The sequence below is a fragment of the Lithobates pipiens genome, unplaced genomic scaffold (genome assembly GCF_037356315.1).
Source record: "Lithobates pipiens isolate NorthernLeopardFrog02 unplaced genomic scaffold, aLitPip1_a1.2 Scaffold_8, whole genome shotgun sequence".
In the NCBI taxonomy this organism is placed as follows: Eukaryota; Metazoa; Chordata; class Amphibia; order Anura; family Ranidae; genus Lithobates; species Lithobates pipiens.
In genome coordinates this window covers 375784368-375795757 of record NW_027507903.1, presented here as the reverse complement: position 1 = coordinate 375795757, position 11390 = coordinate 375784368, and the positions used below count along the sequence as shown (strand labels likewise).

The 11390-nt window shown below is 45.3% G+C and overlaps 1 protein-coding gene across 1 annotated transcript in view; it reads left to right on the top strand.

Moving 5' to 3' along the window:
* CTNNA1 (catenin alpha 1) overlaps window positions 1-11390 on the top strand; it is a 185718-nt gene that overhangs the window by 68149 nt on the left and 106179 nt on the right. The window contains exon 8 of the mRNA XM_077473713.1: window positions 2944-3024. Within this exon, the coding sequence (XP_077329839.1) occupies window positions 2944-3024 (81 nt within the window). The remainder of the gene's footprint in view (window positions 1-2943; window positions 3025-11390) is intronic.

Here is an 11390-nt window from a genome sequence, read left to right as displayed (position 1 = left end):
CCCGAATGTAGCTCAATTTCAGGCACACAACAAGCGGCATACTTGACAAAAGCAGAGTTCCGTGCATTCCTGTCCCAATTCCTCAGATTATGGCCTTAATTCAGCCATCTTTGTGCAGAGCTTAGGGTGCCCCACCACCTACTCTACCCTGATGTGGCAGTCATAAAGGACTCTGATATGGAGGGAAATTAAGAGAATGTCGAGGCTGTGTTGGAATCTGCAGACTATTTCTCTCCACCATATCATCACTATATTGAGGGAGCTTCAAGCAACATGTTTGCCAACGTTGAAAAGCTCATCGCTTATGCCTTCAAAATCCGTGGCATTGTGCAAACTGGCACAAAGGCCTACAAAAACTTGCAAAACATTTCCTGTTCATGAACAGATGGCGTGTGCAGTCTATCACTCCTCAAAGGATTTTTACACCCTCCAAAAATCTTTCCTGAATGGGCTATGCCTGTGTTCTAAACGAACATCTCACTGGGCCTGCTAGATTAAAGGGCTTCTAGGAGCATCTCAAATTTATATGTCCGCAGAATCTTTAAAAAATGGAACATCTTCAATAGGTGTATTAAAGATGTTCCATCTTTTAGATGGACACATCTTCTCTTGGAGGCACTTGACCAATTCATCAATAAAGTTACATGTGGGAAGATTTTTCTTCCTTAGAAGAAATGACCAAAGCTGCCCTCATAGGGCAGTCTTCAACTTTAAAACCTTCATAGTTCGGCCTCTCCTTTTGGCTCAGGGCACATAAAGGCCACCAAGCCAACCCCAAAGTCTCTTCATAATGAAGGGGCACCCTCACTCCTAAGGGTTGGGGGCATTTTGGCCTTCCCACAGACTGGTATTTACCAGAATCTAGATATTTGCGCCCTAAAAAGGTCTTATCCATTCTTTTTCAAAAGTCCTTTGGCTTCACACTCCATTGTAAAAATATTTATTCAAGGTGTTTCTCGTGTTGGGCTCCCCTTGCAGCACCCTGTGCTTCTCTGGGACCTTAACATTTTTCCCTCTGCACTGTAGAAACCACCCTTTGAACTCAACAGGGACATTCCATTAAGAATTCTTGCCAACAAAGCAGCTTTTTAGGTGGCTGTCACATCTGCCAAATATGTCTCTGATCTGGCAGCTCATTCCTCTAAAGAACTTTTCATCATACTTTTGCAATAACAAGGTTATATTATGCCCAAGATCATCCTTTATTTCAAAGTGGTTTCAGAGTTCCATTCTACTGTTCTGCCATCCGTATGCCCTGCTCCTAAGCATCCAAAGGAATTCTCTCTGTATTGCCTGGATGCAATCAGTGTATTTAAAATGTATTTGCTCCATTAAGTAAATGGATTCCCTGTTTGTTCTTTAGGACCTTGAAAACGGCACCCTTCTTCAAAATCCACCAATACTGCGAATAAGGCAATTGAAAAATGATAGCCATACTCCATTTACTCAAGTGTCAATACTGGTCCACTCTGGATAGCGTGTTGGCAAAAGTTTGCTTATCCAGAAAGCACTGTGAGGAATGATAAATGCTGCACACCAGGCGGCTCAAAGTGCATAGAAAGTGGAGAGCGGCCTCAGTCCCAGGCCCTCCCAATAGTCAAGAAACCAGTCCTTTTACACCGCCCCCTGGAGCTTAGTCATAGAATTAGACTTAAGCCTCGGGTGCGAGGTGAATGCACACTGATATCAAAAGAGCCGGGGCTGAGGCTGCTCTCTGCTTTCCATGCACTTGGAGCTGCTCATTGTGCGGCATTCATCTATCTCTGTTCAGTTTATAAGTGGCTTCCCTTCTGTTCCCTTCTGTTCTGTATTTAGAATCTTTTCAGAAAGTGTTTACAAACCTTTGAAGGAAATTCCTTTTACTAAAGGTGATTAAAGGGGTTGTAAAGCTTGGTAGTATTTTTCTTTTTTTAATAAAAAAATAAATAAAAAATTCCAGTACTTAGCTGCTCTGTGGAATCGTTTTGTACGGATCAACCATGATCCCCTTCTTCTGGGGTCCTCAGGTGCTCGAAGCTCCTCCTCTTCATCAGGTGCTCCCACAGAAAGCCACTTTTCATGGGGGCTCCCTCAGTCTGCTTCAGAGTCCCATGTCAGTTTTTGATAGCAGCGGGGGCCAATGGCTCCTTCTGCTCTCAATCTGTCCAATGATGAAAGCAACAGAAGCTGGAGCCATTGCACTCATGCATATAGCTGGATTTGATGAGGCTCACGTAAGAAAAAGGGGTGGCTGGTGGGGAGCAGCAGCTGTAGCACGGGAGGATATAGAATGCATTAAGGTGAAAAACCTTGAGCCTTTACAACCACTTTAATTCTCTGTATTACATAAAACCGTGTCATAATGATTGGAAGTCCCCAGCTACAAATACTGTAACCGCTGACTTTTAATAAAGGGACACTCCAATGTCAAGGGCCATCTTCACCCAAACCATTTTTTTCACTGGTTTTATAGTCCCAGACTCTGGCATGTTTACTGTGGGCATCCAGATGATGTTGTTCCTTGTGACTTCATAGTTGGGTAGTCCCACAGCCTTCTGGGACATGTGACTTGTCCCAGGAGGTTGCGGGCGGGATGGATTGAGGGAAGAGTGCTTCCGGTGGATCAGTGAGTACCTGGTTTTGACTCCATTGGCTCCTGTTGCTGTCAATGAAATCTGTGAGGCCATGCTGTATGTGTCTATGGATGCACTCAGTCCAGCTCGGGAGTGTGCACACAGGTTTGCCACCATACGAACCAGTTTCCTATGGTGGCACACAGAGGAGAGGAAGGAGCCAAGAGCATCAGTAGGGAGAGACGCCAGAAGAGGAGGTTCGGGCTGCCTTGTGCAATACAATTGCACAAAGCAGGTAAGTACATAATGTTTATTATTTTAATTAAAAAATATATAAAGTAGGCTGCATTGTTGTTGATTAGAGCAAAGTTAATGATGCATCTTATTTCAGACTGGACGAAAGGAAAGAAGCGATGCACTTAATAATGCAATTGACAGGATGACCCGAAAAACAAGAGACCTTCGCAGACAGGTATATTTTGCAATTTTCCTCTTGTGTGACTTTTTCATTGTCCTTTCTCAATAATAGTATTATGGCAATTATCCTCCAATTTGTTCAATATCTGTGACAAGCTAGTGAGCTATGTAAGTAGTAATGCAAATTACAGAAACTTTAACTGTCTTAATTCTTGAACATACTCATTTTTAGAAATTGAGATTTGGACTTTCCTTGCAAGGGCATCAATTATAAGCTTCTAGGGATGATCTTAAAACCTTTTCCCCCAGTAATTTCCAGGCCAGCCCTTGAGAGATGGAGCTCCTCCCACCAATTAGGAAATACATTGCCATATTTTTGGAAGGTGGTCCCTTAGGGCCCTGGCCAGTTATGTTTTCTCCACCTGGAGGAGATCTGTTGGCTGAAGGACCATGGTAGATTGCTCCATCTTTCAGGGAGGCGAGGGGGTCTGCCAGTGTGAGGGCAGAACCTTGTCGAGTCATGCTTTTTTGGTGGAGGTGGTCGACTCATGGCCGCTTGAATCCCTTCTTGGCACGGACAGAAGGTCATCTGCATCCCCTTCCTCTGAGGCGAGGACGAGTGGTGCTGGGGTGGGCATCCCCTTTGTGGCTCCGGTGGGAGCAGGTTCACCGAGGCCAGAGCCCACTTGACCCGGAAGACGCAGGTGCGTCACTTCCAGGGATGAACGTCATCACTGTGTGTCGGGAGGCAGGAATGGCAGGCTGGTACTACACATGAACATGGCTGCAGGGGACAACGTGAAGCACCACAGACAGACTCAAGGATGCAGGAGGATGAGGTTCTACTGTCTGCTCAGGCTTCGGTGGAAGCATGTACCAACAGGACACAGGTAGGCAACCGGAGGTGACCTTTGATGTCCAATGGGTACCACCACCATCTAGCCGCTGTTCCACTATAAAGCTGGGGCAATAGGAGTTTTTAGGTGTCACGGGGTGTGCACTTCCATGGTTTAGAGTGGTCATTTACCACCATCATTTACCACCATGGCTCCTGTGTTTTATTTCTTTGGCAGGCCAAGATGCTTAAAGAACGAAAGCCCATTTCCAAAAAGCATTGTGCCAAGTGTGGAACGAAGATGCCTCCGAAGAACACAGAGCCGTTTTGTAAAATTTGTGTTGGCCGTTAAAAAAAAAAAAGTCAGATGCCCTTTATGCCAAAATTTTGGGGGCCATAAGGGAAGAAATTACATCCACTTTTAAAAAGTTTAAGAAGCTGATTGCAGAGGTGAGAACTCCAGCTGCTCCTATTGGTCATCCCTCCCCTATAGCTTCGCCAAGGTTGGTAGCTTTGGGTCACAGGACAGCCTGCAAAAAGTGAAGTTGGCACCGCCAGCTCATATTCAGAGCAGGAGGAAAGTAGAGGGGAAGAGAAAAGGGACCACACATTTTAAATTGTCTCTGGATGATGGATGAAAAACGGGGGGGGGAAAAATAGATGACCTCCTAGGCGCCATTTGTGAGACTTTGGCAATTGAAGAGGATGAAGAATTCCCTTCAAAACATGACAATGCATCAGGATCTGCAGAGGAAAGTCCAAAATTTTTTTTTTTTTAAATCAGTCATAAAAGGAGGGTTCCATTTGATGACCCTCAAGCAGGGTGGAAAAAAATCCAAAATTTGGATGCTCCCTTGTCAAGTTTTCAAAAGGTCAATGCTGGCATTTGAGGACATGGGTCATTTAAATGAGTGCATGGTTAAGCGAGGGAGCGTTATCCTAAAGAGGGCATGGGCGAGTAGAGTGGCCAGCTTGAAACCTGCCTTAGCCATGACGTGCATAGTGAGGAATCTTGATCTGGCTATCCCAGCTACAGGATCATGTCAAGAAATGGCACCCCAGGGAAGAAATTCTTCAGTCCCTACCATAAAGCTAGGTGCAAGGGCAGGAGGCCTGGCTATGGCAGCAAGGAGAGCCATATGGCTAAAAACCTGGTCTGGGGATCCGGCATTAAATGTGAGGTTGTGAAATCTGCCCTTTTCTGGAGATGTTTGGATCAGGGTTAGATGAAATCCTGGAGAGGATGGCAGACGGGAAAAGTTTGTTTCCTGACGCATCATGGCAGCACGCACACTGGATTGTGACTCCGCCCCCACAACCTGACAGAATAGGTTAACTATAAAAGATGGAGAGGCACCCCACCTCATTTCCATTTAAAAGGCCCACAGCTTTTTGAATTATGCTGATGGCTGCAGACTGCTCAGAAGAATAGTTTCTTTTGTCCATTTCTGCCCTCAGTCTCTGGTAGGCTGCTTTATTTTTTACCTGGTTATTTGCAACTCTTAAGTTTTTTTTCTTGCATTGCATTTGCTATACTGTTGTTTATCATTTGGGTATTACCTTTTCTGTGCATCTTCATGGAGTTCACTGCTCAAGCAGACCACCCTCAACATATAAGGTAAGAGGTGTTCAGCATGTTGGCAAGTATGGAAGAGGAAAAAAAAAGTGCGTGACCACCTAATGCTGCATTTTTCTGAAAGCCCTTCCAGGTCAAGATCGACAAACTCCAGGCATCAAGGTCGCTCAAGCCATAGGAGATCTGGGAGAAGTCGCTCAAAGTCTTCATCTCGCCATCAACACTCTGGTCATGGCCATTCTCGCCACAGTCGCTCGCGGCGTAGCCGTATGCGCAGATGGGCTTTTTCTCATCGTGAAAGGAGCTATCGCACCCGCCCTGCAGCAACGCTTGCTGGGTGTGCGGAGCTCCAGCTTTGCCAGACAAATTGGCTTGCCGCGAATGCTTTAATGAAGCAACCAGGAAGGAGTCTGATGCAAGAGAAGTATCTGACTTTATCGGAGAATCTGTACAATAATCTATTCTGGACACGGCAGCTCCTGAACCACATCTGCTGTATCTCATAATGCTCCCATTGATTTGGATTCAGCCTCTAACAATGACGATTCAGATGCCCACAGGATTCGACTTTACCTTTAGTGGAACCCTTTATAAGATCAGTAAAGGGGGCTATAGCATAGGAGGAAGCAGAGGCGGCTCCTCCCAAAGTATGGAAATACTTCCCTAATTTAAAATAAGAACCAGAGTCTCTTCCCTTTATCGAGGAGTTTGAGGATCTCATTAAGGATGAATGGGAAAGATCAGATAAGAGATCCAACCTGAATAAAAGGTTGGCCAAATTATATCCATTGAAGGAAATGGTGAATTCATCCACCGGTGTTTGACGCTTCCTTGATGTGACTCTCAAGACATGTTACCCTTCCAATAGAAGATGCAGTAACCTTCAGAGATGTGCTGGACCGAAGATCGATCAGGAAATGAAAAAAGCCTACAGCAGTAGCAGTGGCCGCAGTCTGTAAGGCGATCGTTGGATGGTCTGCCAATATAGAAAAATCCATACGTGAAGGAGTGGACCCAGAGAAAATAATTAGTTCCCTTCAAGAACTGAAACTGGCAGGTGATTTTGTATCAGACTTCAGTAGATGTCATTTGTTCTTCAGCGAGGGCTATGTTGGCTTCAGTCATAGCTAGAAGTGCTCTTTGGCTAAAGTCATGGGTGGCGGATCCACGACCAAACAGTGCAAGATTCCTTATGAGGGAGTCGGTCTTTTTGGTTCAAAATTGGACTCCGCGATCTCTGATAGAAGGCCTAAACCTCAGAAAGGTCCTAATTTCAAATGCAACCTTCCAGAGAGGTATAGGGAAGCGAGATTGTATAAGCCAGGAAGAGTTCAAAAGAACATGGAAGAATCCACAATCCTTTTTTTTTTTTTTGCTTCAAAAATCTAAGACCACCACGTCACGGCGTAACCAGAAGTCCTTTTGACGGTACACCCATTCTGCCTGGGAAAGGGGGAGCAAAGCTCAAATTTGAACAGGTCTGGACGGATCACATAAAGGATGCTTGGACACTGTCCACAATAAAACATGGGCATAAATGGAGATTTTTAGACGGGGTGCCTGAAGGCCATTTGCAGCCAACCAGACTTCCTCCTTCACCAGTCAAGAGAAAACTACTTCTCAGGTATGTGGCAGATTTGGAAAGCAAGGGGGCAATTCTGGAAGTTCCAACCCCTCAGAGAGGAAGGGGGTACTACTCTCCCCTATTCTTAAGAAGACAGACTTGCGCCCTGTGATGGACTTAAAAGGGCTCAACAACAGAATTCAGATCGAAGCCTCCCTTTCTATTAGCCATAAACTTAGGAGACTGGATGCTCTCAGTAGATTTATTGGAGGCCTATCTACATGTACTTATACGCCACACATTTCAAAAATACCTATGATTTGCAGTCAATCATCGACATTTCCAATTCCAATGCCTCCCATTCGGCATCTCCTCCGCTCCCAGGACTTTTACAAAAACTTTCCAGTGATTGCATTTCTAAGGGAGAAAGGCCTGAGACTCCATCACTATTTGGATGGTATTTTGCTTCTAGCAGACAGTCAAAATACACTGATTCTCCATCGGGGGTTATTGATCAACACTCTCCAGAGTTTCAGGTGGTTAATCAACTGGATAAAAAGCAATCTTCAACCTACAAAAAACATGATTTTTCTAGGGGCAGAACTCAATACTCTGTCAAACAGAGCCTACCTCAAAAGAAGATAGACCTATTGATTGGGAAGGTAAGAATGTTAATGACGGCAACATTCCTTCAGGCAAGAGTCTGAGCACATTAGGCTCAATTTTGGCCACTTTTCCGATGGTCCAATGGGCGCAATGGCACATGGGGGAGATGCAGTCTTCATTCCTCAATCAGTGGAACATTGTATCAATGCTCCCGCTGATTGCCATTCACAGCAGAGTGAAACTGTCGGTTTGGTGGTGGATGAATACAGACAACCTCAAAAGACAGACTATAGTTCACCCAGAACCAGAGGTAATTACATCAGACGCCAGACAAACATGATGGGGAGCCCACTATCTGGACCAGGTGGTTCAGGATCAATGGCAATATCACGTGGTGGGCAGGATAACAAATGTTCTAACTCGGTGCAGCCTTTCAAGCCCTCATAGCTTTTGGCCCACCCGGAAAAGTGTCCTTGTACGGATGGACAAAGTGGAGGTAGCATACATTCAGAGACAGGGGGGTACCAGGAGCAGTACCTTACTACAGGAAGTTCACCTCATCCTGGAATGGGCCTGGTTATTCTTAACAGATTTTCAGGCAGTGTATGTCCCGGGAACACAGAACTTACTAGCCGATTCTTTAAGCAAAGAGTTCTTGTCGAACAACGAATGGTCTCTGAACCATCAAGCTTTCAATCTCTTGACTCAAATTTGGGGGATTCCAGAAATCGATCTGGCCGCGACACTGGTGAACACCAAGTGCCAGAGGTTCCTGTCAAGGGCAGCATATCCATCTGCAGTGGGGGTAGATTGCCTGGTTCATCCATGTAACTTTCATTTGGGATGCATATTTCCACCAACTCCTCTAATAGTGAGGTTCCTGTCAAGGCTCAGGAGGTCGTCAGCCTCAGTAATAGTGGTGATTCCATTCTGGCCCAGGAGGCCTTGGTTCACAACTCTGCTACAACTCAGCATGAAAGATCCACTACCTCTTCCATGGTCTCAGGATCTGCTTCACCCGGGGCAGTTCTTCCATCTGGATCCAGTGAGACTTCATCTAATGACATGGATGTTGAGGGATTGGTTGCTACTCCAAGCAAGGAAATGCTCAACCAATATTACTTACAGTAGGATATGGGAGAGATTCACGATCATGGCTCATTAGTGGTGCTGGGATCCACTACATCCTCGAGCTTCAAATCTTAGAATTTCTGCAAACAGGTTTATCTAAGGGACACAGTTCAAGTACACTTAAGGTGCAAATTTCAGTTTTATCTGCAAAAACAGGGTTTAGATGGGCATCACACCCTCTCCTAATCCAGTTTATAAAAGCTTGTGTAAAGATTAGGCCTACAAGAAGACTGACATTTCCAACATGGGATTTATCAGTAGTCCTGAATACTCTATCAGGTTCACCCTTTTCATCCAGCTGACTCAATCACATTGTGGAACTTAACATTGAAATTTAACGTTTCTTATCGCCGTCACGTCAGATAAAAGCGTTTCAGGGGTTCTGGCATTGATCTCAGAACCTTGTTTGATCTTTTACCCAGACAGGGTGGTTCTGAAATGCTTTAATCCAAAAATGTCATCTTTTCACTACAATCAGGAAATCAACCTTCCTTCATTTACTGATGATCAAGGGCAACCACATGCTTTGGACATTATGACGACCATTAGGAACTACCTGACAGCTACTGTATCTTTTAGGAAGACCGAGAATCTATTGGTGATTTCCTCATCGAGAAAGAAGAGGCCAAATGGCTTCATGTAGAACCATCGCATCTTGACTGGTTAAGGCCATCAAGAAAGCCTACTATGTTCAGAATCTGACGATACCTGGAGACATCAGGGCTCATTCAACAAGGGCAGTGGCAACCCTCTGGGCAGCACGTTGCAGGGTGTCACCAGAGACAATCTGAAGGGCAGCAGCCTGGTCTTCCAGGCATACATTCATGTTCCACTACAGGGTAGATTTGGCTCAGTTGTCTACAGTTGAATTTGTCAGATCAGTTATTCGGGCTAATTCTACGTCCATATAAATTCTACTACTTTACTTGCACCCTCCCAACTGGTGAGTTATTTCCCAGTGTGTGTGCTGCCATGCTGCGTCAGAAAAATTAAAAATTGTATACTCACCTTTCCGTAATTTTACTTTCCTGACGCATCTCCATGGCAGCACACAGCATTCCACCTTTCATTAGGTGATGGCCTCTCCATCTTTTAGTTAGTCTATCCTGTCAAGTTGTGGGGGTGGAGTCACAACCCAGTGTGTGTGTGCTGCCATGGAGATGCGTCAGGAAATGAAAATTATGGAACGGTGAGTATACAATTTTCCTAACGCCAACAGCAGAGAAGAGGGTGCCGTGGTGGTGGAGAAAACACTCAATCTTAAATTCGTGCCCAGCCTGGGCCTTTCCACTTGCTCAAAAACTTATGGTAGATGGATGGGGATGGGGGCCCATCTGACAGACCTGCCAGCACAGAGGAAGTGGATCCTGGAAAAGACCCAGGTGTCCTCAAATTGGAGAGAACTTAAGGCAGTGGCCAAGGCAATCTCAAATTTTCAGGAACAATTGAAGGGTCAACATGCCTTAATTATGTTCGACAACTCCACTACAGTGGCATATGTGAACAAGCAAGGGGGGACCAGAAGACCATACTTGATCAAGATTTCGAACCAGATATGCTGGGGGGAAAAGAAAAAACATACTATTCTTGATAGCGGTTCACCTAAAAGGGATCACAAATCTCACAGGAGGAGTGGGAACTACATCCGGAATTTTTCGCAGAAATTGCACCTAGTTGAGGAAAGCCTGAAATGGACTTGTTTGTGTGCCACAAGAATACCAAGTCAGAGGTTTCTTACTCTCTAAACCTGCTAGACCCGTGGGAGTTCGAAAGGTGTTATGCCCCCCCAGTGCATATGATTCCACAGGTCCTGAACAAGTTCATGCATGAGCAGATGACTTTAATTATAATTGCACCATACTGGCCGAAGAGGGTGCGGTTCTCTCAGCTACTCTGCCTCTCAGCCGACCAGCCCTGGCCACTTCCTCCCAGGGAGGGCTTAATGCAACAGGGACCCCTGGTAGGCCTCAAGCAGGAAAACTTCAGCTGGATTGCCTGGCTACTTAAGACCATCTAAGGTCAAAAAGGGCCCTCAAAGAGAATGATGGCTGCTCTTCAAATCGATAGGAAGCCGAACACCAGAGCCATCTACAGGAATATGTGGAGAAAATGTAATCGCTGGTGCATGGAAAAAAAAAATTGACTATGTATTTTTACAGCAAGGAGCTGATAAGGGTCTACCGCTCAGTACTCTTAAGGTACAGATAGCAGCACTGTCAGTGTATCTCAAACTGACTTTACAAGAAGACCCTCTGATCTCCAGGTTCTGCAGGGCTGTAGAGATGACGTAAGTCTTGGAAGTGTCCAACGTGGGATCTGCCAGTAGTGCTCGGGGTATCCTCAAACTTGAGCCCTTAGAGGGCGCCTCTCTGTGCCTGTTTACATTAAAACAGCCTTCCTGGTGGCTATCACTACAGCCCGCAGAATAGGAGCGTTACAAGCTCTTTCAGTCAAAGAGCCTTTTTCTAAAAATTTGTAATAAGTCATTCTACAAACAGATCCGAGATTTACACCAAAAAGTGGCTTTGGCCTTCCACAAGTAGAAGGATATAGTTCTGCCGTCCTTTTGCAATTCTCCTTTCAATAGTAAGGAGCAAGAGCTGAAACTACTGGATGTCAGGAGATGCTTAAGATACCTGAAAGTCCCAAGTGAGTTCAGTTCCTCAGACACCCTGTTTGCTCTTTATGCAGGAAGACAAAGGTAGTCAA